This window comes from Scaptodrosophila lebanonensis, unplaced genomic scaffold (genome assembly GCF_003285725.1).
Source record: "Scaptodrosophila lebanonensis strain 11010-0011.00,11010-0021.00 unplaced genomic scaffold, SlebRS2 tig00000089-arrow-pilon, whole genome shotgun sequence".
Taxonomy (NCBI): domain Eukaryota; kingdom Metazoa; phylum Arthropoda; class Insecta; order Diptera; family Drosophilidae; genus Scaptodrosophila; species Scaptodrosophila lebanonensis.
In genome coordinates, this window is record NW_022060565.1 from 2,348,088 (window position 1) to 2,375,769 (window position 27,682).

The 27,682-nt window shown below is 41.4% G+C and overlaps 4 protein-coding genes across 4 annotated transcripts in view; 2 read left to right on the forward strand and 2 right to left on the reverse strand.

Annotated features, from left to right (window-relative positions):
• LOC115626685 (protein sidekick) overlaps positions 1-22,544 on the forward strand; it is a 123,724-nt gene extending 101,180 nt beyond the window's left edge. The window contains exons 7-17 of the mRNA XM_030522113.1: positions 4,502-4,621; positions 5,250-5,405; positions 10,978-11,406; positions 13,979-14,176; positions 15,341-15,358; positions 15,497-18,724; positions 18,784-19,062; positions 19,285-19,308; positions 19,732-20,052; positions 20,113-20,447; positions 20,517-22,544. Of these exons, the coding sequence (XP_030377973.1) occupies positions 4,502-4,621; positions 5,250-5,405; positions 10,978-11,406; positions 13,979-14,176; positions 15,341-15,358; positions 15,497-18,724; positions 18,784-19,062; positions 19,285-19,308; positions 19,732-20,052; positions 20,113-20,447; positions 20,517-20,759 (5,351 nt within the window). The 3' untranslated portion in view covers positions 20,760-22,544. The remainder of the gene's footprint in view (positions 1-4,501; positions 4,622-5,249; positions 5,406-10,977; positions 11,407-13,978; positions 14,177-15,340; positions 15,359-15,496; positions 18,725-18,783; positions 19,063-19,284; positions 19,309-19,731; positions 20,053-20,112; positions 20,448-20,516) is intronic.
• Positions 22,545-23,712: 1,168 nt separating this feature from the next.
• Positions 23,713-24,548, reverse strand: LOC115626857 (coiled-coil domain-containing protein 25). Its single transcript, XM_030522358.1, has one exon. It carries the CDS (start codon positions 24,459-24,461, stop codon positions 23,832-23,834), a length of 630 nt encoding a protein of 209 aa, XP_030378218.1. The 5' UTR covers positions 24,462-24,548; the 3' UTR covers positions 23,713-23,831.
• Positions 24,549-24,683: 135 nt separating this feature from the next.
• On the forward strand, positions 24,684-25,368 carry LOC115626732. The gene has a single exon (XM_030522177.1). It carries the CDS (start codon positions 24,693-24,695, stop codon positions 25,248-25,250), a length of 558 nt encoding a protein of 185 aa, XP_030378037.1. The 5' UTR covers positions 24,684-24,692; the 3' UTR covers positions 25,251-25,368.
• Positions 25,346-27,524, reverse strand: LOC115626730. The gene is made up of 2 exons (XM_030522176.1): positions 26,064-27,524; positions 25,346-25,995 (listed from the first exon to the last, which is right to left on the reverse strand). The coding sequence occupies exons 1-2, from the start codon at positions 27,232-27,234 to the stop codon at positions 25,904-25,906; spliced, it is 1,263 nt and encodes a 420-aa protein (XP_030378036.1). The 5' UTR covers positions 27,235-27,524; the 3' UTR covers positions 25,346-25,903.
• Positions 27,525-27,682: the final 158 nt, after the last annotated feature.

Here is a 27,682-nt window from a genome sequence, read left to right on the forward strand (position 1 = left end):
AAAAGCGGCAGCAATGGATTTTTCCTCCTTTACTTATTCGCAGTCCAAGCAAATGCGAAAGTAAAGCAAGGCCAGACCAGACCAGACCAGACTATGCCAGGGAAGGCAAAGCAAGGCAAAGCAAAGTAAAAGTTTGCGCTGAGCGTCCCAAGAAGTAAATGCAAAAAAGCGATTCGTATGCAAATGTTATGCAGACCGGTCGTCTTAGCCGTCTCAGCCCCAAACCAAACCCATTACAATCTCAATTCCAAGCAGCAGCAACAGCTCCAGCTCCAAATTCTTAACTCCTCATACTACTACCATCATGCCACTTCACTTTACTAAATTTCATACCCCATGCCCACCCCCCTCCCCCCAAGCCACGCCACTTCAATTGTAAGTAATGGCAATTATCGCTGGCGCACGCCATGCCTTTCCTTGCCTTTCCTTTCCTTGCCTTGCCTTGCCACGCCACGGCCAGCACTTTCGCCAAGCGCTTTATTATGGCTTTTACGTGGCGCTTTACTGGGTCAACTTGAAATTAATTACGCAGCCGTTGACGACAAAGACGATGACGAAGGCTGCGACGAAGACGCGGACGAGGATGCAGACGTCGATGGTGGGATCGTGTCGTAAAAAGCACACGCATTGCGCATACGCCCCATTGCCTCGCAGCTCAATGCATAAATCGACGGCTATTGTCAGTCACCTCGGTTCTCATCATACAAGTGCGAGTATGTATGGTATGTACAGAGGCAACAATCTGGGTGCGTCTGTGGCCACTTGAGGCGGCCAAAATTATGCTACAAATTTGTTGCAGCTTCGAACCGTGCACGTTCCTCTTTCCTTTCTTTTATGTGTTGCTATGTGTGTGTGTGTGTTTGTTTCTTTTTTAATATGCCTTTTGCGTGCGTCGAATACACGAAGCACTCGGCACAGCAAAAAAAAAAAAAAGTAACAACAAAAACAATGCGAATAAAGGCAAAATTATGGCAGCCGCTTAAGCACTTTTAACACGTTAACGTGGCCAGCACACCCATGCAGTCAGGCAGCCAGCCAGCCAGCCAGCCAGACCCCCAAATAGCCACAAAAAATTTAAGAAATTTGCATTCTCTTTAAGCATTTCGAGGTGCGCTCCCTCGGCTCTTGCTTTTATGACTACGGAATTGAGCAGTTAGCTGGTTCCTGTGTGCTGCTTGAGCTTTCTTCCTTCTTGTTGTTGTTTTTTTTTTGTTTTATTTTTATTTTTTATTGCACTTGTGCATTCCACCAGAGAGTTGAGTTGATCCATTTTGTGTGTTAAATGACGCACTTGACTTTGAAATTGGATATGGAGACTTAAGATTGGCAGCAGTATGTCTGTCATCATGGCTGTTCGTTACTCCATCCGTTTGAGTCTTGGTAGGTACTGGAACAGATGTAGTGTAATAAATTTAAATTTTTTTTCGACTCGCTTCCCTAATCCCAATCAACACAGTTCGTCCATACTTGATAAAAGACTTTTAATTAGAATGTTTCAAGTTACAAACTAGAGCAGCTAAGCTATGTGTCAAGCCTTTATGGCTTTATGAATGTCACAAGCTGGGGAATTCTTTGTTATTATGTTGAAAAAGGACAACAAATTAAAGTCGACATTACATACAGATTTGCATTAGTCAGCTCAGTGTTTGGAACATACTGTAAGTATTATAAATTGTTACGCCTCTTCAAACAATTGCCCATTGAAAGTAGTAATTGTTTTCTAATTTTTGGCTGACTGTTGGGCACAAACTTCTCAACAATGTTATATAGGTAACATAGACATGAATTGATTTCGATTGGTGGTTTACTATTATGTTTATTCAATAACTAAATGAAATCAAAACATTTAACGACTTTTTTGCTTAAAGAATGGTGTGCTCGTATATTTATTGGCAATAAAAAATACCCGCTTTTAAGATAAATGTTGTAAAACCTTTGTTTTATCGCTTATGATTGGGTTTTTAAATCCTCCTGCCACTGCTATAAAGATTAACAAAATTGTGCAAAAGTCCTTGAATCGTATTTAATTGGAATTTATGCCGGCTTTCATAATTACACTTTCACATTTACGCGCAATGTAAGTGATAGTACTATCGTACTAGCACATTATATACCACTCGAATATACTTGAATATATATACTCGTAAGTACTACTTATGTATATATTTTACCTTGCCATGAAAATCATGATATTGCCATGAAAAACCACTCAACCGCCTACGGCAAGCAGTACTTAATATCTTAATGTTGGTGGAATGAAATAAAATATTAAAAATGAAACAAAGCCATTTTTATTGTAATTTTATGCACTTATTTACATAAGCGTAGTTAACATTAATACTTCATCATACAAAATTATTACATTATTACTTCTTGTGCGGCCATTGCCTGACCAAGGAATCAACAAAAGCAACAACAACAACAACCACAACAACAGTAGCAGCAATGGTCGCAGAAACTTTAACTCGTGCACGGCACGTGGCATGCGGCCCATAACAATGAAAACAAACGCCACGGCTGCCACTCAATAAAAGAATTGGCATTAAGGGCGTCGTGCGGGGACTTGACTAAGGTCTGCGGCGATGCATGAGGCCACGGGGCCGGGCACCGTAGCAGAAGAGCTGCTTGACAAACATCGCAATTGCTCTCATCATTATACAAACTATATATCTGAATTGCATTACCGCTCCTTCAGCTGTACAGTTAACATCGACTATATACCCCCAAGCTGCAATTAATGATTAATTTTTAAAGTTATTTTTGCATCCGATTTGTGTATTATAGTTTGCTCATACTATAGATATTAATAGATAGATGTTAATGCGTTTCACACATAATTTGTTCATTTAATTACTTTCTTTTGGTTTTTGTGGGCTTTAGGTTGCTTGCCACCGTTTGGTGCAATCAATTATTATTTCATTTAAATATAGAATGTTTGTCCATAATTTACGGTACAATTTGGTAAACTTGTTTAACTTTTACAATTGTGTGAAAATAAATGAACAAGAATTTGACAAAAATATTGACAACTAGTTGGGATGCTTTCGTTATTTTAGCGTCAGGATGACTCCCACTCCTCAAGAAATCCTGGCTTTAAGATAAATACTTGACTTATGTTTACTGTTTAAAAATGCTTACAAAATATGAAGCGACGTGAAGATGGGACAATAAATGTAGAAATACAGAAGGAAACTGGCACAGCAGCGGATATTGATTGAAAAATAGTTTAATACGGTTGATTTATTATAAGTATTAATTATATTTGTTCCAAGTAGCTCTTCACAAGATGTAAAAGTTTACAAAAAAGGTTTATGAACTTCTACAAATATCAGTCACAAATGAGCAAACTCGTTTACTTGCGGATTCGTTTATAATTGAAAGTAACATCTCTTTCGATTGGTTTCAAATCTCTCAGCTTTTGTCAATGGGTTGACAAATCAGCTGTTGCTGTTTGACGGTTTGGAGGGGAAGTACAAGTAAGAAAAATGAAATCGCTCGAAATTGAGTAACAACCGAAGCCGAAATATCTAGAGTTTTCTGTACAAATAATACAATAATAATACACATTTTAAATAAATAGCAAATTCAACAAATTTGTCGAAATGTAATAATCTAATTTAATAACAATTTCAAAAGAAAAGTAAAGTGTTTTAAAAAAACGTCAATTTAATTTTCGTACTTTTATTTAGCTTTATCGCTTAAAAAATGAAACATTATTCCTTTCCTAAATTAGGAAATAGATTTTTGTGTTGAAACAATTACATTTGCTTTTTACTATTTACCTTGTTCTTTTTCTTGTAGCTTGATTTGCAGGAGCTTTATGTATCTTTGCCCAAATTGGCCATTAACTATCTAATAGTTAGGCGTACCTTGGGAAAATTGCAACTTTCGATTATTCATATTTTAGTATTTGTTTAGTTCGACGATACACAAATTGTTTGTTCCTAATATTTGAAGTACCTGATGGTTATATATTTTAGTTTTTGTTTAGTTCGACAATACACAAATGGTTTGTTCCTAATATTTGAAGTACCTGATGATTATATATTTTAGTTTTTGTTTAGTTCGACAATACACAAATGGTTTGTTCCTAATATTTGAAGTACCTGATGATTGTTGTAAGAATCCATATACAATACGTAACTGGATATAGAATTGTCTGCGTTGCATGTAATCGATAATTACTGTACTCCATACTTATAGTTAGTTCTGCTGCCGCTCCTCTTATTTGTTTCTCGCTGCACACCAACACACACAAAAACACATGCAAACATATACGTATATGTATATGTATATGCTAGAGACGCACACAACGGCAGATCGTCGTTGCGTATTTACATTGACTGCAAACATTTCTTGCACCAGTTTGTTGTACGTTGTTATTTTTTCTTTCCTTCTTTCTTTTTCTTTAGCATTGCAAGATTCCACAACTTTTGCTCGATTTACTTACACACGTTCTCCCGCTCTCTCTCTTTCTCTTTCTGTCTTGATTCATCCGTAGCGTCGGCACCTGTCTTGGAGCAACCGCCACAGAATGTAACGGCACTGGATGGAAAGGACGCGACCATTTCATGTCGTGCCGTGGGCGCCCCCAATCCAAACATAACCTGGATTTACAACGGTAAGTGCAGTGATTGGCAGCTACTTGAATTACCTTGTACTTGAACATACTTGTTCTCGATGTCTTGGCATGTCATTAACTAATCTGGATGAGATGCTAGTACCAATTCCAAATCGAATGCTAATAATTTGTCATTCATTTTTGTATTCTTTGTGTTTTTTATTTTTTGTATGCCTCTCTCCATCACTAAAAATGCTAACCAACAAACAATAAAAAAAAATAAAAAAAAACACAAACAACTGTGCTTGATAAAAATTGCTTGCTGTGCTACGCTCTGGACGGCTCTAATACCAACCAACCAACAACCAAACGACCCATCAAACAACCACACAACCAACGAACCAACGAACCAACCAACGTTCATGCCCGCCCTTTGAACCAAATGTGCTGTGGAAACGTCGCGCACTTTGCCCAAACAAATGCACATATACTTACACACTCAAACGCACACAAACGCACACTCGAATCTGCATACGCCATTGTTAACTGCACTTTGTTGTTAACAACATGTGTACATGCCGTGTCTGACTATCTGTCGCCCCACTATCTGTCGACTGTCGACTGGCAACGGCGCAATGATGGTGTCACCAACCATGTAATCAACATCATCAATGGCGGCCGCCAACAGAAACGCAACTTGTTGAGATATCGAGCCGTGTGCAGATACTCGAATCCGGTGATTTACTCATTTCGAATATACGAGCCACGGATGCGGGCCTCTACATTTGTGTGCGTGCCAACGAGGCTGGCAGTGTTAAGGGCGAGGCCTATTTGGGCGTTCTAGGTAAGTTTTATATGCACGATGCCAATTCTAACCAACAACCGTCCCACCTTCCCCATTCCTGTTCACATTCCCGTACACATTCCCCATCACGCCTCCCCAACCCATTACTTTGCTCCTAATTATAAGCTAATCATACTGACCACATTATAAAGCGTAGGTATGTACTTGTATGTATGTTTGCGAGCATATGTGTGCACTCGAATCTACAAATGTATTTGTAGGTTGGCACTAAACGTGATTTCAGCAATTTGCCGTATGTTTGTCTAAATGTTTGTATGTACATATGTATGTCCGCTAACCCAACGAACCGCCGTTTCATTCCTTGCTTTTGTTTTGTGAATTGACGTGTGAGTTTAGTTGCAGAGCCTCTAATTATGATGTTAGCGCCTGAAAACAACTTTAAGCGCCCAGGGACAACAGGAAAATCAGCATCGTTTCGGCCGTATATTGGAACCGGGTGGCACAAAACAAATGCGCGATCTGGTGCAAAAGTGAGGCCTATTAGCTAAAGAGCACTCTAGTTTTATTTTGCTACATCTTAGTAGATACATGCGTCACCTTTCGAGTATAGAGTTCAAAGGGTACTACAAGTATATAGTCGTAGTTTTTTTATTGTTTGAGTGACGGATTATGTCGGACTTGTCGCGCTGTTTGTATACAGCAAATATTATTATTTAAACGTGAATTATTGCATGTTTTAAATTATTTATTTATTTATTTACCCGACAAACAGAGCTGTCGATGTAAAATAAAGAGAACAAAAATACAAGTCTATAAAAATTCCAAAAGTATCTAAAAACGAATCCGACTGGGTGGGGGGTTATTGGAGGAAGAAAAACAACAACAATATTAACACCTTTTGACCTGATGAAGAAATTATAGACCATCTGAACAAATTTGGCCCGGACTGGTCCATTTAAATCGTGCGCGTAAATCGATGAATCGGTCAAATTCTCTTGCCTAGGTCTGTTGTACCTTCATTGAGGGTCTTGCCTATTGTATCCACCATCCACCTTTGTTAACCAAAAATTAAGGAACTTGTGCTCGAAAGTAGTCGTGTTGGCTTTAGAAAAATGGTGAAGGCTTTCATCATTTCGATGGGTCGACACATCACATTTTGATTGGGGTTTTGGGCATAAATATTAATCGTTAATTGTCGTAAAAGAGATGGTTGCCAGCGTAGCCAATAACCCGAGATTCGTCAAACGCGGGTATTACTGTGGCTTTATAAATATGCAGTCGAAACTGCCCAGCAATCAGTCGATGTGTGTGGCACACCATTAATTCATTCTACTTGTATAGAAGCAAACGGTCAATAAGGAATACTAAGAATTCTATTTATTTATTTCTATTTTTTTTTGTGCATATTGACATCGTTAAGAGCCAGATTTGGCTCCCTGTGACTTCTTATCCTCTCGAACTGCTTGAGAGACATAAGCTGTCCTATAAAACGTGCAAGAAAAATTGGATTAGCTTAAAAAGAACCTACTTTGAAGACGACAACTTTGCCCTAAAATAAATAAATATGTTTTTATTTTTTAACCAGGTCGTATTAAATTTGTGCGGATGGTGTACTATAATATATATACCGTAATACCCATTTACCTGTTGAGCACAATAAAATCTTATGTTTTCTAAAGTACTTATGGAAAGAAATACAGAACGTACGAATTTGTGAGTATCGACGTCAGATGTAGCCTTTTTTATTAAAACACTGAATAAGAAAAGAAATTGTTAAAAGAAAATCGAATACATATGCCCATGAGATCTTAAACTGCAGTTTTCTCGGATAATTGATTACAAAGAGAAACGAATAGTTTGGGTCGCCCTGTATAAGAGAAAGTGCAATTGTTTTCAATTGCATTTCTATTCGAGATATTTTATTTCACGGCAAACAATTTCTTTGCCAAAATATAATTTAAAATGTCGTTTTCAACACTCTTATATCCTGAATCCAATATTTTCAAAATTGCACCAAAAAGTTTCAAATGCATCATGCAACACCCAGAAGAAGGCGTGCGATAACATATAGTTATAGATACATCTATATGTAAAGTATGTGGAAGGGCGTACACAAAGGTATCTTTAGGAACATTATTTTCATGGCTATTAAAATAAAATAATGAAGTAATCAGAAGATTGAATTGAATGTGAAAAATCCATTCAAATGTTTGGCCAAAAAATTTTATTCTCCAAAATATAATTTAAAATGTCGTTTTCAACACTCTTATATCCTGAATCCAATATTTTCAAAATTGCACCAAAAAGTTTCAAATGCATCATGCAACACCCAGAAGAAGGCGTGCGATAACATATAGTTATAGATACATCTATATGTAAAGTATGTGCAAGGGCGTACACAAAGGTATCTTTAGGATCATTATTTTCATGGCTATTAAAATAAAATAATGAAGTAATCAGAAGATTGAATTGAATGTGAAAACCCCATTCAAATGTTTGGCCAAAAAATTTTATTCTCCAAAATATAATTTAAAATGTCATTTTGAACGCGCTAATATCCTGTATCTAATATTTTCAAAATTGAAAGAAAGTTTCGAATGCATGCAACATCCAGAAGAAGGCGTGCGATAACATCAGTTAAACATACATCTATATGTATGTAGAAGGGCGTACACAAAGTTATCTTTAGGATCATTATTTTCATGGCCATTAAAATAACATATTGAAGTGATCGGAATATTGCATTGAACCGTTCAAGTGTTTGGCCAAATCAGGAAAGATTTAAGATAGCATTACTTTTTTATGTGTAGGCACATACAAGTATAGACATATGTCCGTTAATTTTACAGTAGACACTCACTAAATGGAATTCAGAACGAGCTTTTTTATTGCATTCCTTTTGTAAATATGCTATTTCTCTCAGCTTTTCTGTAAGTAATTGAAATGAAACTACAATGAAGTCAAAATGGATTATATTTAACAAAAATATAACTTATTCGAGCAGTATAGTAAATAATGAATAACATCGATTTCCCAGTTATAAAGGAGTGGAAATAAGTACCAGTACCATACTATTTACCCTTTGGGTGCAGGGTATAATGCTGCTCGTCTTGACTCTTAGATAAAAAGATACAAGCCAAAAAGGGGGATGAGAGAGACGGGATGTCCTTTTATTCTTTTATTTAATGCGCCCAGTTGATGAATAAAATGGCGGTCGTTCACGCATGTCAGTAATTGATTGTCTCTTCGTAATAATCTAGATATACTTGTAGTGCCTTTGGGATAACTACAGAAAGGATTTATCACTTCATTTTTTGTTTTTTAAATAACGTTTGTGTTAGGCCGAAGCTTGAATAAAAAGGGGGGCGGGGATCAGGTGCAGGGTATTTTAGAGTCGGCCGTCGCAGCATTAGCATATTACTAGTTTTTATACTCTGTACATGAAATGTACAAGAGTATATTAGGTTTGCGGGAGCTGAAAAATGTAACAGGCAGAAGGAGGCGTGGCAGACCCCACAAAGTATATATATTCTTGATCAGCATGACGAGACGAGTCGATCTAGCCCTGTCTGTCTGTCTGTCCGTCTGTCCGTCTGTCCGTCTGTCCGTCCGTATGAACACCTGGATCTCAGAGACTATAAGAGATAGAGACACCAAATTTTGCACAAAGATGCGTTATGTGTGTATTCTATACGAGTTTGTTTTATTTTTTTGATTTTCCCCCCCACTTCCCCCCTATGGAGGTTTTCCCGATTTTCCATTCGTATAATCGCCTATATCTCGGAGACTATAAGACCTAGGAACACCAAATTTTAGTCCCAGATGCCTTATGTGAATACGCAGAAAATGTATATTTTGGAATTCCCCTCCCTCCCCCCTCTACCCCGCAAATCGTAACTCCCGTAATTCTTGGAATTTCGAACTAAAATTTTGGAAATACCCCCAGTTGGTTATTATGTGTCCGTATGCCAAATTTCATTATGATAGACCGATTTAACAAGAAGTTATAGCCATAAATATATTTGCTGATGCAGCGCTGCTGCAGCGCTGCTCAAGCGCTGCCCGCGGCTGTTGTTGATGTTGCTGTTTGGTTGACTGCGAAAATGCTTACACAGACACGAATAGATGCGCATAGGCATACATACACTCACACAGACGCAATTGCTATGTAAATGTGCAATTATACACCCTTTACGTGAGTTCGAATACCGAGAGAGGTAAAATCGATCAAATTTTTTTTTTTATTTTCTTAATTTTTTATTTTCTATAATTATTGTACACATATGTACAGAGTATTTCAAAGTCGGGACACCCGACTTTAGCTTTTTTACTTGTTTCATTGTGCGATTGCTGATGTTATTGTTATGGTTGTTGTTGCAATTAAAGTTGATTTTCACATGCATGCATGCATATTTTTAGCTCGTCTGCCATGTGTTAGTGTGTGTGTGTGTGTGTGTGTGTGTGTGTGTGTGTCTGTGTGTGTAGCATGCATGGATGTGTTTGTAGCCTAAAAGCGCCAAAGTCCGCGTCGGCTAATTGGCAAAACGTTTCAATGGCCAATGCAGCATGTTTTTTCTGTTTTCAATTTTCAGTGCTCTGTATGTTTTGGATCCTGTTCCTTTTTCGTTTTCGTTGCTGCTGTTGTTGTTGTTGTGGTTTTTGCTTTTTGCTTTTTCTATTTCTATTTTTCTATTTCGTTTTTATTTTTGTGTTGCATAAAACACGACGGCGACGTTGTCGTCGCTCATAGAAAATGGCCGGTAATCAAAAATATGCCAAACGAGCTGACCGCGTTGCATTTGTATGTGTGTGTGTGCATGTGTGTGTGCGTGTGTACATGTGCTCGAGGGCAGACGGGGGCAATTGATGGGTGAGGTGATGGGTGGGGGAGTGGCAGGTGCTGGACAACTCTTCAGCCATTTATAAAGTGCTGTCCAAATGGGGGCCTACTCTTCTCGCTATTCATGGCCAACAATGTCTGTGCGTTGAACTTTTTGTGCATGGGCTGGCTGGAATGAATGCATTTGAATGTGAATGTGAATGTGGACGTCAGAAAATCAAAAAAAAAAAAAAAACAACAACAACAACAAAAATAGGATCGCATAAACAAAAAGAATCTGTATTCGTATGCTGAATATAGTTGCTGTTCTTTGTATGTGTGTGTGTTTGTTTGTTTGTTTGTTTGTTGGCATTTTAAAACTTAATTTCCTACACACACATCAGCAACAGCGAACGAATGAACGAACAAACAAACAAACAAACAGAGGTGACAGCGCAGGAGTGAGAAGAGGCTCTGCTCTGTCTGGCGCTCAACTCTCCACATACACACACACATATGTACATACATACATATGTACATATGTATATGCATACAATTTAATGCGACAACACGATGTGAAGAGGGAGAAGGGGGAGGCTGGGGGGTGGGGGCCATCGAATCCCAACCAAACGGCTTTTGCTGGCTTATTTTTAATCTGCATTGCCATATTGCCGTTCCTCTCTAGCTGGCCGGCTCTGCTGATGTTGTTCCTGCTTGCTTGCAGTCGTACTTCTTGTTGCTGCTATTGTTTCTGTTGTTGTTAATGTTATTTCTTCTTTTGCCATTTCGCAGTGCGCACACAAATCATTCAACCACCAGTGGATACCACCGTGCTGCTTGGGGTAACCGCATCGCTGCAGTGCAAAGTGTCCAGTGACCCGAGCGTGTCGTACAACATCGACTGGTATCGAGAGGGCCAGTCGGCGCCGATTAGCAACTCCCAGCGCATTGGTGTGCAGGCGGATGGCCAGTTGGAGATACAGGCGGTGAGGGCAAGCGATGTGGGCACCTATACGTGCGTGGTCACCTCTTCGGGGGGCAACGAGACGCGCTCCGCACGTCTCAGTGTCATCGAGTTGCCCTTTGCCCCCACAAATGTCAAGGTGGAGCGTCTCGCCGAACCGCATCAACGCACCATAAACGTGTCCTGGACACCTGGTTTCGATGGCAACAGTCCGATTGCAAAGTTCATTATCCAGCGGCGTGAGGTTTCCGAATTGGGTAAGTTTTTGCATCAATGTAATTGACAAACTCTTGACATACACGTATGTACCTACAAGTAGTAATTAGTTGGTTTGGTTAAATGACTTAGTGGTTTCGGTGTCTATACAAATTTTGAAAGAGCCCATAGGCCTGCACAAACAAATTATACATTTAAGGGATAATCGACGTTGAGGTTGAAATTAAATATTTTTTAAAGATAATTATACAAGGTGTGCTCCAAAGTAAACAGGACTTAAAAAAAAACACAACAAAATAGTCTCCTTCTGCTTCAATACAGCTTTTTGCTTTTTTTTAGCTCGTTGGCCAGTGCAAGCCTTTCGAATGGCCCCTACGTCTGCATAACGCTTTCCCTTCATGGGCAAATGCATTTTCCGAAAAGGTAGAAGTCGCACGGTGCCATATCAGGTGAATACGGCGAGTGGTTAATGGTTAAAATGTAATTTTTGGTCAAATAATCGGTCACAATCGGTTGATTTTTGAGCAATTTTTGGTCGTCAGTCAATTTGTGCGGAACAAACCGTGCACACTCCTTTCGTAAGCCCAAATGCTTGGTCAAAATGCGATAAATCGATGTTTTGGAGATGTTCAATTCCAATTCTATCAATTTCAATGATGATTTCGGCTGATTTTTGATGAATTGTCGAAGGAATTTTCGGTGATCACGAATTTTGATTGGCCCACATGTTGATCGTCATTTATGTCCTCACGACCACTTTGAAAACGTTGAAACCACTCGTGCACTCTGCTACGGGATAGGCAATCATCGCCATAAACTTGTTCCATCAATTGAAACGTTTCGGTAAAAGTTTTTACCAATTTTAAAACCAAATTTAATGTTGGCTCTTTGTTCGAAGCTGATTTTCGCACCGATAACACAAACATACTGACACTTAAAACGCAATAACTTCACTTCCAATCGATGAAATGTCATGAAATTCTCACTGGACAATCGATAAAGATAGCAGATTCTAACGCACCAGTCGACATACAGATTCAAAAAGTCCTGTTTACTTTGGATCGCACCTTGTAAAGATACTATATACTTAGGTCGGTTTAAATAGTTGCGCTTTCCAACGAATATCGACACTTGTATTGAGAAGAATAGGATATTTTTATGTTTTTTTTTTTTACTGCTACTACAAGTATTATCTATGGGAACATTTTATTACATTCAACTTTAATGCACAATTGAATTGTAATTAGTATTTCAAATTTCGAAACAACAGTTCCGAAAGTATAATCTCATTCCTGACACAGTCAAAAGTTGTGTAAAAATCAATTAATAAAAAAGGAAACTTTGCTGAAGAAAGATTGATAATCCATTATTCCAAGCAGTCCAGGACAATGCCACCTATTCGTTAGCTGCCGGTTTGATTGATTGAGCGCCCATTTAACCGCCAACGCGCAAGTACCAAAGGTCAAATGGTCCTGGAAAATGCTTTGGTGTCAGCAATAATTAATGCCGATTAGGACAATGTTTAAACAAATCTCTGAACGCGCACAACGCCATAAATACTCGTAACTCTGATTGTTGATGGCTTCGTGTAGCCAACGACATAAATGAGTGGCGTTTACTTTTATGCGCTCCTGGCACTCACATGCAAGCGATTCATATTTCTCAATCGCCAAAAAAACAGAAGCCCAAGAGTCACGTACCACGTACATGGAAGTAAGAGGCAAATAATGTTTTCTTGAGAAATTTATTTCGTACGTGTTGGGAAAAATGCTGAATGAAGTATGAACATACGAGTAGTACTAGTAGTTCCTAGTATGTATGTAAATGGACGAAATCTAGGGCTTTTTTTTTTTTTGAATTTTTGAGATTTTATGCCGCCATTCTCATCAAAGAAATATTAGTTGGAAAAGTGCGAATGAAGAAAGTGGAGGCTTTTTCTTTTAACAAGTTTACAACGAGAACAACTAGGAGAGTTGAAACTAAGTATTACAAGAGCAGAGGCACAACAGATACAATAACAACAGCAACAACAACAATAGCAAATAAAGAACGAACATTATTTATTGTAAACTATTTTGGTTTACACAGCAATAGTTTGACTATATTTTTGACTTATTTGTTTTGTTCTCTCTTTTTTTCTTCTTCTAATCGCGTGCGCTCTCTCTTCTTTACTTTCCTTCCATTATAATTACTCTTTTGAAAATGCTACCATGCCACAACAACGAACGGTACAAATATACAAAAATATACGAAACTTCAATCCATGTCCATTTGTGAAAAATGTGGCAACGCTCGACTACTTACTGTACATGTAATTTGCACCTAATATATTGTACATTTTGTTTATCAATTAAATATAAAAATTTGCAATTTATTTTTATTCACATACACACACACACACACACACACACACTTGTATATTGTTGAACATCACGACAAAAACAAAAAATAAACACTCTTACATCACGCTCTTCACTTCACTCACTGTACATAACACATTTCTCTCTCTCTCTCTCTCTCTCCGTCTCTGGCCTAACACTCACTCCTCTGCTCACTCACTTAACAATCACTTCACTCTCTGCACTGCCTTTCTCAACGCATTAACAATCATAGAAAAATTCGTAGGTCCAGTTCCAGATCCCCTGCTCAACTGGATCACGGAGCTGAGCAATGTCTCTGCCGATCAGCGTTGGATTTTGCTGGAGAACCTCAAGGCGGCTACTGTCTATCAGTTTCGTGTCAGCGCTGTAAATGGCGTTGGCGAGGGCACACCATCGGATCCCAGCAATGTGGTTGAGTTGCCACAAGAAGGTAGGTGGAGGCCTCTAGAGGTGCCTAATTAAATATATATATATATATATATATATACATGTATTGTGTGTTTGTTCCATTATGTTTTTCTATATTTCTGTTCAATTCCGTATTAGCTTTTCTTTTAATTGTGCTTTTTTACAAGCCTCTATTTTTATTGCCAATGAGTTCAATATTTATTTGTGTGCTACATTATTTGTATTGGGTTGGGGGAAAAGAAATCTCTACGTTTCGCCCTATTTTCAAATTGGCCCGATTTGGGTCAGGTATGTCCCATTTTGAGGCAATATAGCTTAATAATTCCTCTCTCAAAAGAGCTGGTGGTCCTTGCTGCTGAACAACTGTTCAACCGATTTCAAAAACATTACGGTGGATGCCTTAAACTCTCCCCACCAAGCTCCCAGAATTTCCGGCGAGTAATAAAACTGCCTTTTCTGTTGGCCAAGTCAGGTGACTTTTTGGCTTCAAACGGTAAAATTGTTGACCATGCCGGTCTGCTTCAATCATTTCCACAAGAGAGGAAAATCCCACGTTTTCAATAAGCCCATGCATAACTCAGTGTGGCCAACACTTTACAATATTAAAGTTGACTAACTCGAAACGAAAAAATGGATTTCCTTTTGCCCAACCCAATACTTAAACGCTCGGCAAAATCTTAAGGACTCGACGAGCGCCTTTTTATTTTTATGCGTAAAGATACGGGTTGTTGATATTAGTATTGTAGTCAGACATTTTCTTTTCTACTTTGTAAGCCTGCCATTTTAAAAACAAGATTTAGTTCTTAGATGGTAGGTCAACGTAGATGGTTGATATACAAAATGGCGTCTTTTTTGAACCAGATAAGATTATATATATTTCGATAGTAATTGCGTCTAATCGAAATTTCGTTTTTAGTTATACCCCCATATAGCCTATTTTACACAATTATTCGTTGGTATATTAATATTATATCGCAAATATCAGCAACCCATCTATAGAGCACCCGTATATAAGTATAAATAGTGTAAAGAACTAATACTCCAAACTATGTATTGTACTTCTAACTGCTATCGCTATCGTTGTCGTCAACTGCGTCATCGCCCTCGTCGCCACCGCTTTGTGACCGTAAAAAATATATACATATATAAAAAAAAATTATTACAAACATGAAATTAAACTGCGTAGAGTTTCCGCTTCATCGAGGTACATTGCCAAAGAACACACAAGAACACTCGATAGTATTCGATACACACACACACATACACACACATAATAGCACTGTCTTGCTTGTTAGCTTAAGCAACATTTTTGAATAACTCCATCTTTTGCCCCGCCCCTTAGCACCATCGGGTCCACCTGTTGGCTTCGTTGGTTCCGCTCGCTCCATGTCCGAGATCATAACCCAGTGGCAACCGCCGCTGGAGGAGCACCGAAACGGACAAATACTGGGCTATATATTGCGTTATCGCCTCTTTGGCTACAATAATGTACCTTGGTCGTACCAGAATATTACCAACGAGGCCCAACGCAATTTCCTCATTCAAGAGCTGATCACTTGGAAGGACTATATTGTGCAAATTGCGGCCTACAACAACATGGGTGTCGGTGTATACACAGACGGCTCCAAAATCAAGACCAAAGAAGGTGTACCCGAGGCACCGCCCACACAACTCAAGGTGCAGGCCCTGAACTCGACGGCGGCGCGTATTAGTTGGACGCCTCCTAATCCACAACAGATCAATGGTATCAATCAGGGCTATAAGATACAGGCGTGGCAGCAGCGCTACATCGAAGGGGAACCACGCGACGTTGAGAAGCGCATGATAACGGTACCGCCCAGTCTCATCGATCCTCTGGCCGAGCAAACAGCCATCCTCAATGGACTAGACAAATTTGCTGAATACAACATCACAGTATTGTGCTTTACCGATCCCGGCGACGGTGTGGCCAGCAGCAAAGTCTATGTGAAAACCAAAGAGGATGTCCCCGATGAAATAACCGCACTGCACTTCGATGAGGTGTCCGATCGGTCTGTCAAGGTGCTCTGGGCACCGCCAAAGAACCTTAATGGCATACTCACCGGTTACATGGTGCGCTATCAAGTCAAAGATCGTCCGGAGACAATGAAGTCGATCAATTTGACGGCCGAAGACACACAGCTGACGGTCACACAACTGCAGGCGACAACGCACTATTGGTTTGAAATACGTGCAAAGTCGCGCATTGGTTACGGGCCCCCGAAGACGGCAACCATACAATCAGGCGTCGAACCAGTACTTCCACATGCACCCACCAACCTGGCACTCTCAAACATTGAGGCATTTTCCGTGGTGCTGCAATTTACGCCCGGCTTCGATGGCAACTCGTCCATAACCAAGTGGAAGGTCGAGGCTCAGACCGCTCGGAACATGACCTGGTTCACCATATGCGAGATTAGTGATCCCGATGCAGAGACTCTCACCGTGACAGGTCTTATGCCATTCACACAGTATCGCTTGCGATTGAGTGCCACCAATGTTGTAGGATCCTCGAAGCCTTCGGAAGCCACCAAAGATTTCCAGACCATTCAGGCCCGTCCCATGCACGCCCCCTTCAATGTGACCGTGCGCGCCATGAGTGCCCAGCAGTTGCGCGTGCGCTGGATTCCATTGCAGCAAACCGAGTGGTTCGGCAACCCGCGAGGCTACAACATCACTTATCGCCAGATGGAGCGCACGACCCTCAAGACTGCAGCACGCAGTGTGCTCATCGAGGATCACACAGCCAACTCGCATGTGTTGGAGGGCCTGGAGGAGTGGACTGTCTACGAAGTGCTCATGAATGCCTGCAACGATGTCGGCTGCTCACGTGATAGTGTCACGGCAGTGGAGCGCACGCGTGAAGCCACACCATCCTACGGACCACTCGATGTCCAGGCGAATGCCACCTCATCGACGACCGTTGTGGTTCGTTGGGGAGAAGTGCCGCGCCAGCATCGCAATGGACAGATCGACGGCTTCAAAGTGTTCTATGTGGCCACCGATCGTGGCGGCCAGGTCCTGCATAAGACCATACCAAATAACAGCTCCTTTACAACCACTTTGACGGAGCTGAAGAAATTTGTTGTCTACCACGTTCAAGTGCTGGCCTACACACGTCTTGGGGATGGTGCTCTCAGCACACCGCCCATTAGGGTCCAAACCTTTGAGGATACACCAGGCGCACCATCCAATGTTAGTTTTCCTGATGTCACGTTCTCGATGGCACGCATCATCTGGGATGTGCCAGAAGATCCGAATGGGGAAATAATGGCCTATCAGGTTACCTACACTCTGAACGGAAGCTCCAATTTAAATTATAGTCGTGAGTTCCCACCCTCGGATCGAACATTTCGAGCCACTCAGCTGTTGGCTGAGCGCTACTACAGCTTTAGCGTGACAGCACAAACGCGCCTGGGTTGGGGCAAGACAGCCACCGTTTTGGTCTACACAACGAACAATCGCGAGCGGCCTCAATCGCCCTCCATGCCACAGGTGTCACGCAGTCAGATACAAGCCCATCAGATAACATTCAGCTGGACGCCGGGACGCGATGGTTATGCGCCATTGCGCTACTACACTGTGCAAATGCGTGAAAACGAAGGACCTTGGTTGCCGCTACCGGAGCGTGTGGATCCCGCATTGACCTCGTACACGGCACAGGGTCTGCGTCCCCATACCACCTATCAGTTTCGCATACAGGCCACCAACGACCTGGGACCCTCGGCGTTCAGTCGTGAGAGCATTGTAGTGCGCACGCTTCCCGCAGCACCCGCTGTGGGTGTTACTGGTCTGAAAGTGGTGCCCATTACTACCACATCGGTGCGTGTGCACTGGAACGCCCTAGAGACGGGCATGTGGAATGGAGATGCAGCCACAGGCGGCTACCGAATACTCTATCAACAACTATCAGACTTCCCCACGGCGCTGCAATCTACGCCCAAAACAGATGTGATGGGCATAAATGTGAACAGTGTGGTGCTTTCGGACTTGCAGCAGGATCGTAATTATGAGATTGTTGTGCTCCCCTTCAACTCCCAGGGACCGGGTCCGGCGACGCCACCAGCAGCTGTTTATGTGGGTGAGGCAGTACCAACCGGTGAGCCGCGTGCGGTGGATGCAGCGCCCATATCCAGCACCGAAGTGCGCCTGCGTTGGAAACCTCCAAAGCAGAGCATGCAAAACGGCGATATATTGGGCTATAAGATCTTCTATCTCGTAACCGAATCACCGCAGGTGTTGGAGGAGGGACGCAAATGGGAGGAAGAAATTGAGGTTGTCTCTGCGACAGCCACATCGCATAGCTTAGTTTTCTTGGACAAATTCACCGAATATCGCATACAGCTATTGGCCTTCAATCCGGCCGGCGATGGACCGCGTTCGTCTCCCATAACGGTCAAGACTCTCCAGGGTGTGCCAAGTGCGCCGCTTAATTTGCGCTTCAGTGACATCACCATGCAAAGCCTAGAGGTCACTTGGGATCCGCCCAAGTTCCTCAATGGTGAAATACTTGGCTACTTGGTCACTTACGAGACGACAGAGGAGAATGAGAGTAAGTTATAGCCCTAACAAATATTCTGGACCCCTCCTTAACCGTAAAACCCTTTACAGAGTTCAGCAAGCAGGTGAAGCAAAAGGTCTCCAACACAACACTGCGCGTTCAAAATCTGGAGGAGGAAGTAACCTACACATTCACCGTGCGGGCCCAGACCATCGACTATGGCCCGGCGGTGAGCGAAAATGTTACCACTGGACCGCAGTTTGGCTCACCGGTGGCTCCTCGCGATCTGATACTCACCAAGACACTGTCAAGCGTGGAAATGCATTGGATCAATGGACCGTCAGGTCATGGCCCTATTTTGGGTTATCTTATTGAGGCCAAGAAGCGCGGTAAGTGGCTCTGCTCTAATCCTCTAGTATATCTAGCGGTACTTTTCGGTTTGGGACTCCACTAACTGTCCAATATTTTTGCTCTTCCCTTTATTCTATTTAATCTTTGGTGGAGTGGTGCTTTAAAACAAAAAAAAACAAAAACAAAAACTATAAAATACAAAATTGCTACCAAATCTATGAAATTCATTATGCAATAACTTTTACAAAATGCTTGCGTAGAAAAAGGAGAACCCTCATTTATTTGTAAGTATTACGCGCTGTAGAATTAACCGAATATCCGAACCAGGGACCAAAGTTACAATTACGATTTGTAAGTGAGGGAACTTATTGTTCTCTCATCAAGCATAGCCATTATAATTTCTTTGCAATACCTTTTATCTAAAATCAATTATATACCATGGTTTTTGGCAAATAAATCTAAATAATTGCTTATGTTTCTACCAGTTTATAGTTTTTATTTTCATTTTCTCAATTACTTTATTTGAATTACTTTAGTGATTGATTTCGAAACCTTTTGGAAACTAATTTATGCTTCGATTATTAATTGTAACGGTCTCTGGGTCAAGCTTAACCTAATTTCTGAAAAAAGTGGATAATACCACTCATGTAATTTCTCTGATGGGCCAGATCATATTTCTTTAACCTCAGCGCTTTCATTCCACACAGACGATTCCCGCTGGACCAAAATCGAAAAAACTAAGAAAGGCACCATGCAGGACTTCACAGTTAGCTACCACATACTGATGCCCTCCACCGCCTACACATTCCGTGTGATTGCGTACAACCGATTCGGCATTTCTTATCCGGTGTACTCCAAGGACTCCATACTGACACCATCCAAGCTCCACTTGGAGTACGGTTATCTGCAGCACAAGCCCTTCTACAGGCAAACCTGGTTCATGGTGGCACTCGCTGCCACTTCCATTGTCATCATAGTTATGGTCATCGCCGTCCTCTGTGTGAAGAGCAAGAGCTACAAGTACAAACGTGAGTGAGGCGCTTACGGGTTGCAAGTGTTCCGTAAACTAAATTAATGATCATTTGCAGAGGAGGCACAAAAGACGCTGGAGGAGTCCATGGCCATGTCCATTGATGAGCGTCAGGAGTTAGCTCTGGAGCTGTATCGGTCGCGGCACGGCGTCGGCACAGGAACCCTCAACAGTGTGGGAACACTAAGGAGCGGCACGCTCGGCACCCTGGGACGCAAGTCAACTAATCGGCCGCCCACCAATATGCAGCTGGGAAAGAGCCCGCCACGCCCATCGCCCGCATCAGTGGCCTATCACAGCGATGAGGAGAGTCTCAAGTGCTACGATGAGAATCCCGATGACAGCAGCGTGACCGAGAAGCCATCCGAGGTGAGCAGCTCGGAGGCCTCACAGGTGAGTTTCTTAAACTATACTCTACCCCATGATGGACATTCCACTAATTTGGATTCCCCTGCTCTTTAGCACTCGGAGAGCGAGAACGAGAGCGTGCGCTCCGATCCGCATTCATTTGTCAATCACTACGCTAATGTGAATGACTCGCTGCGACAGTCGTGGAAGAAGACCAAACCGGTCCGTAACTACTCCAGCTATACTGACTCCGAGCCGGAGGGCAGTGCAGTGATGAGCCTCAATGGTGGTCAGATTATTGTCAATAATATGGCCAGATCGAGAGCACCACTGCCCGGCTTCTCGTCATTTGTCTGACAATCAACCGAGTTCTAAGATCTAAGCAACAGTAGCAGCAGTACCGTCATCAGAGAGACATTCGTCTGAGAGGCGCCACAGGCAATCCAGCAGAAAGAGCCAGCGAGAGAGCGAGGACAGTAGCAGAAGGACATAGAAGAGAGAAATTAGAATGGAAAGAGATTGTTAACGGGGGGCGGTCAGGGTAACATATCAGGCGAAAAGTGATGATGCTCTGCAGCTGCTGTTTGTGGCGCGTCTGGATGGAATGTGTTTGTGTTGCTGGTGCGCTGCTATATGGATATATATACATATATAGTTGTAGTAGTTATCCCCTAAACATAATTTTTTTTTTATTAGGATCAAAAACGAGAGATCTGAGATTTACAAGCATTTCTTGTATCCATTTAGTTGTACAAATTCGCAAACGATATACTTTTTTTTTAACATTTGTTCAATTAATAACTTATTACATGAGTGCTAAGTGAGTGTACGTGGGAGTATAAGTGTGAGTGTAAGTGTGAGTGTGACTGTGTGTGTGTGTATGTCTGTCTGTCTATCTGTGCGTCGTCTGTTTTCACCAATTCTGGAACGTGCTCTTTTCATTTTCAACCTGCTGGCCACATTACAAAGCAAAAACTTGTGATAACAATAATGTTTGCTTACAATTTAAGCAACTCTTTTCTCTCTCTCTCTCTCTCTCTCTGTTTTTTGGCCCCCCACTCACTACCAACTTCATGTTTGATTCCATTGAGCAGGCGTCGCCAACCTTTCGAAGAGTGTTAGTTTGTTTTGTGTGAGTGCGTGTGTGTGCGTGCGAGTGTGAGTGTGTGTGAGTATGGTGTGTGCCTGTAGATGTGTTTGTTTGCATTATAGCTTGCGCAATCTCATTATATTTAATTTCTCTTATAACGATGACGACAACAAACTCGCATACGCGTAACTGTTACAAGTGTAAGAATTTTAAAATTTAATTTCAAATAATTGTGTGAGTGTGTTTGATTTTCCAAAAGAAAACTTGTGCTTTATTCTACTGGCACTCTCTAGATAAGGTCCTGAAAGGGATATTAAAGAGGATGGGAAGCGAAGTGAAGAAACGTTATCAGCTGATGCAATCAGCTGACGACAGCTGATGGGGAGAAGAAACAGCAAAACAAAACAAAGGAAAAGAAATGAAAAAACAAAAAGCATATCTAAAACATAAGCCTCTTCTTAAGCTGTAACTATTTACTATTTACTGTGTATGTGCATTGAAACTTACTTTTTGGAATGCTTTTATTGTATTCAATAATACTACGTGTGTGTTCTAACATATATATGTGTATACATACTATATATGTATGATTAATAATAAATATATAGGCCATATTAATGCAATTTCTAGCACATAAGCAGCAAAACAAAAATTAAACGAAATGAAATGCATTCAATTTTTTTCTCATACACAAATTAAGCGGCAAACAAATGCATGCAGATCTTAGCAGCACTAAGCCAGATGGTATTTATATACCGTATAGTCTAAGCGATATACATAAATATAGAAGAATCCATGGATGGATGAATGCGATCAGCGATCTGCGATCCGCGATTAGCGATGCAAAGAGCAAAGCAACAAGATTATGAAGATAAGAAGATGATGATGATGAAGAAGAAGAAGAAGAAGCAGTATGCGCAAACTAAACATACTTTAAAATGTAATTCTTAATTGTTAAACGAATTGAATTGATATGTAATTGTCTGAGCTACAATTTGTACATGTATTTATATCTATTAACTTCAATGACTGATTATATATTTTTTCTTGATTAATTGTACGTTTTTTCTATTACATTTATATATATATATAAACATATATATGTGTATGGATATGAATATGTATGTACGTGTATTGTATTAACTATGTTTAGACACATTCGACGCATTCAAGCAAATCGCACTAGGAACCTATACTGAAAACAAATACACCAAATCATCTCTGTTTCTGACAGTTTTATGTACAAGCTGTGGAACTGCAAAAAAAAAATACAAAAGTTTGGTCGATTTCCTTCTTTTTTTTTTTAAAAAATAATTTATATTTCAAAGACTCAAAGCACAAGTTCATACCATATAACATATTAGTTAAGTGAATGAATAAACATATAATTGTTAATTGGCAAAGGAAAACAAATTTCCAGCATGCGTTTAACATTTAAGTAGAAAAGCCAAGTGAGCAGAAATGCATAAACGTGCATGAGAAATAAAAATAACCAACCAAGCAACAAAGCCAGAGCTAGAGAAGCTCAAGCAAAGATGTAAGAAATTAGTGAAAGGCGTGCAGCAAGCACAAAGTATTAGCATACAATATATGTGTAAATGTAATTGACAAAGCATATGAATAAATAAAAGAAAACAAAAACTATGTGTAAAAAAATAAATGAGCTTTTTAATTGAATACCATTACTTTTGACGACAGTTTCATTCATGTTCGATATTTGCATTTCAAAAAAACCCTTTTTTATACTGATCGCCGTTTACGTGCTGTACGATACAAAAGTATTTGAATAACACAAATCGAGTCAAGTTCGACTTTGTAAAATCAGTTGCCTGGCATTTGAAATTTTGCACGTCTTTAACGGTATTGTTTACCAGCACTGCAAACTATTGCTAACAGATGGCGGTCTATACTCACCATGTGGTAGCAAACACTTGGCCTGTGGCGAATATTTCAATGTTTTTTTGGTTGTGTGGCAATGTTTTACTTGGCGCGCTGTGCAAATACATATGTACCTTTAGATATATAATTTGACTCCCGTCTTCCCAAAACGTTGTATTTAGAACATTTAGTCGCCTATAAGGTTACCATGATTTACAACCGTTATAAAAGGAAAAGCACATAACCATTGGTGTAATGGTGATGAGACTCACGAAATACCAATAATTGTGTAAAAGCGTCATGGAATTTTATTGCGAAAACGTAAGACTAAGCACTCATCGGTTTCACAGTAGAAAATTTGTTTAATTAACGATTTTAAAAAAATAGCACTTAATATACATGTACAATATATATAAAAATTATATTGAAATGCTACGCTAGTCACTTCATACCGGCACCACCTACATGAAGTCGTCGGATTCGTTGCCGGCGTCGTAGTTGGTGCGCATATTCTCGGGCTTTTGTAGCGATGCATAACTACGCAGTTCCGCCTCCAGCTCACGCTGCTTGGCAGCCTCCTTCTCCTTTTCGCGCAGCTCGCGCTGCAGACGTTTCTGATCTTGACGGTCGGCGGCATCGCGTGCCTCACGCTGTCCACGAAAGTCGGGATGTTCGTCCTCTGTTTTGGTTTTGTTTAAGCGGTTAATTATTTCGTTGACACGCTTCTCAAGTCGTATCTTGCGCACAGCTTTCTCGTCGTGATAGGCAACCTGACCGGGCTCCATGTCCGGCGTTTTCTTCAGATTCTCCCACATAGTGTAGACAATTTCCAAATTGTTCACTTTGTTGCCTTGGATGCTGTTCGCCTTGCAAAGCTGGGCGGCATCAACAAGTACATCTGTGGGTATATCATCGATGGTCTGGCCTTTCTTCAAACGCAGATAAACGTGTGCCGACGACAAGTTGTGTACATGGAACCAAACATCTTCGGGCCAGCCCCAGCGAATGAGCTCCTCATTCTCGTGCTTGTCGCGGCCCATGTACAGCATGGCAGGTGGCTGAACAATGTTGCTCTTGAAATAAAAGACCATCTTGAAACGACGCCGGCGGCTCGATTTATGACCAGTTGCGTTTGCGTCCTCAATTGGAAATAATTTTAGCAAAGGGATAGGAGCTTGAGGGTTGCCACTGCTGCAAAAGCCAGCTGTGTTTCATTCCACTTTGTTTTTCAGAGTAGCCCTCGTTGGCGGTGCAAGTTAATCTTTTAAATGAGGTGGCAACGAGCATTTAGATTTTATATTTTTGGAAAGAATTACTCCAGTATGTGCGACGGAGACGTGCCCGAAAACCAACGGAATGTCGAGATCAAGGCACGCATAGGCAGTTCCGAGGAGTTTAAACGCCGCATAAACATTGCCAGGCAGCTGACTGGCGCTGAAGGAGAACTCATCGTGCAGCGTGATGTTTTCTTCAATTCGCCATTAGGCGGCCGCCTGAAGCTACGCTTTTTGCAGGCTCCATCACGTTCCCAGCTGGTTTACTACGACCGACCTGACGTAGCAGGCCCAAAGCTATCCAAATATAACAAAATCGAGGTGGACGAACCAGCGGTTCTTGAAAAGATACTGTGCCAATCTAACGGATCCCTGGGTGTGCTGGCCAAGAAACGCCATCTCTACCTGCACGAACAGACGCGTATTCATCTGGACGAGGTACAGGACTTGGGCTACTTCATGGAGTTTGAGGTGTGCCTGCAGCCGTCAGAGACCCTGGAACAGGGCCAGGTAATTGCTGAGCAGCTAAGCGAAAAGTTTGGCATCCTGGAGGCTGATCTTATGACTGGGTCATATTTCGATGAATTGCGGCGGGCAGCCATATAGGATTCTCCTATTCCAATCAATGAAAATCGGCATGTATATACATATGATTGGTTTTGTGTATTTTATAATAAATTTCACTTGAAACGCCATGGGCATTGTGGTGTTAAATCGAACTGTATTTTGGCAAACGTTTCATACAGATACAAACATACATACATATTTACAACTTTTTCAGCTTTAGGTTCAGCTACAGTCTAAAATCGAATTTCTGCATATCTCCCTCCCACATTGCCTATGCAGATGCATGTGTGTGTGTATATAATGGTGTACATGTAGGTATAAAACATAAAATATCAAACATAATAGTAGAACTTATATATTAAATGCAGTTGGTTACAAAAAAGTAAAGGAATTGAGTTGAACACAAAAATGAAACATAAAGTCAGCCTTATGAACTACGGACCAGGCGGTAATACCTTGGCAATAGGTGAGGGAAGCGATTTACACATTAAGAATAGCTAGCCATTTTGAATGGGATTAGCATTTGTGTGTTTCCTGTATAGTGATTATTTTGGCTTGGCATATAAATGTATATAATGAAGATGATGATGATGCTGATGATGAATAGTTGCAATAATTTGTAACTCTTGGATACAATCGGGTTAATTATTGCAGTTGTGTGTTAATCGCTTAGAGCTAAAAAACGTGGGCGTCTAGCAATAGGAGCCAATCAGACTAATTGAAAGCGACTCAGATATGGGATCGGGCGCAGAGATCGGTTTCCAGTACAACCAATTGTAACTGACTGCAAAAAATCGAAGACATCAGTTACATTACACAGATAAACAGATAGATTACAAAAAGGATACTCACGCACAAAGGACTGCGTTAGGCGCAGGGAGAGTGTCCGACATCGCTGACGGCATTCGCTGGTCGGACGCAGAATGATGAAGCGTGTGCCCACGGCCTGATGCACATAAACATTTGGGCATTCCGTTTCGGGCAACGTATATGATGGAGCTTGTGCTGTATCGATGGCTACATAGCGTTCGAGGGCGACACCCATGCTGGGGAGACGCGAGGGACGCGCAAAAATGGGTCGCAGGAGGCGGGCTGGCAGCATGCGATTGCAACGCCACAAATTGTGCGCCTGTTGCGACCAAGTGGGGGAAGATGTGGATGATGCTGCTCTCTGAACATTTCCACTTCCGTTGCTGCTGCTATTGAATTGGCCGAATAAATCCTCGAGATTGTGTACGCCCTGATTGGTGGAATGCACGCGATAGGCATCGCGTTGGAAGATCTTGTGGTTATTGGCATAAATGTTGTAGAAGTCATTTAAATCAATTGCATGCTGACTGCTCTTGAAAGCAAAGGGCACATGAATTGCGGGCTTCTGACAGCGTTCGATTGGAGCCATCATGTGGTAGCCGCCCACCATCTCAGATTTGGAATCGGACTCAATGTCATTGCTGCTGACAAGTAGTTGGGCGCACTCCTCGCTTTCGAACCAGACAGTCTCCACATTTGCGCACGGACCGCAACTGAGATCCTCGAGCTGGTAGAACGGATTGCCCATGAGACAGGACTCGTCGTAGAGCTCGGTGAGTCGTGGGAAACGTTGTATGAGTGGCATGGTCATGCGGCGCCACATCCGCATTCCTGGATAGACCATGGACTGTACCATCTTTCCGTTGGATGCACTCGATGTCTCGTACCGGTACGCCACCACACATAGCGAAACCAAAGTAAGGTAAAAGAGCCAGCACAGTATCTGCCGCCGACGATCGAGGAGGTGGTGCAGCACCTCCAACTTTAGGTAGCTCACCAATGGTGTCGTTGTGTTATACAGCGGACTATTCAGTTGAAGCCAGCTGCGCTGCTGGAAATACTGAAAGAGCACATAATTATCGAAGATCAGAGGACGCACCCCATAGTTGGCCTCAGCAATGCGTCGCAGCTGACGGACAGCGCTCGTGTAGCGCTGTAGCAACTCTTGCCGGCTCAGCTGCATAAAATTAAGATCGATATCAAAATCTTCCATGGTGGGCACCCACCCAACACTCCAAGGTAATGCGTTTGCCTTGAGCTGCCTGCCTATCTGCCTAGTAAGTTTTCTTTGTGCGATTGCAAGTGCGGCAGCAAGCGTTGCCACTTTCAGCTTAAGTTGGTTTTTGTAACTACTGATCCGATGCTGGGCTTGTGTGCCTGCGTCGATATCTCACTATTTGATGCTCTGATTTGGCACAGACACAATTGATGACTTCACTGCACTCACTTGCACTACTTTTTGTTAACAATTTATCGCCTGTTGTTATTTACATTCGACATGGCGAACGGGCCAACGCGTTTCGAACGTTGCAATCTTTGTACTCGCTAGATGGCGTCGCATTAGTGTGCCCAATGTTTTGCACGCAGCTGTGCAGTGCTGCCTCTTAGCTTAACGATCGAATTATTTGTAAAATTATTTATTTTGTAAAACTCATTTTAAA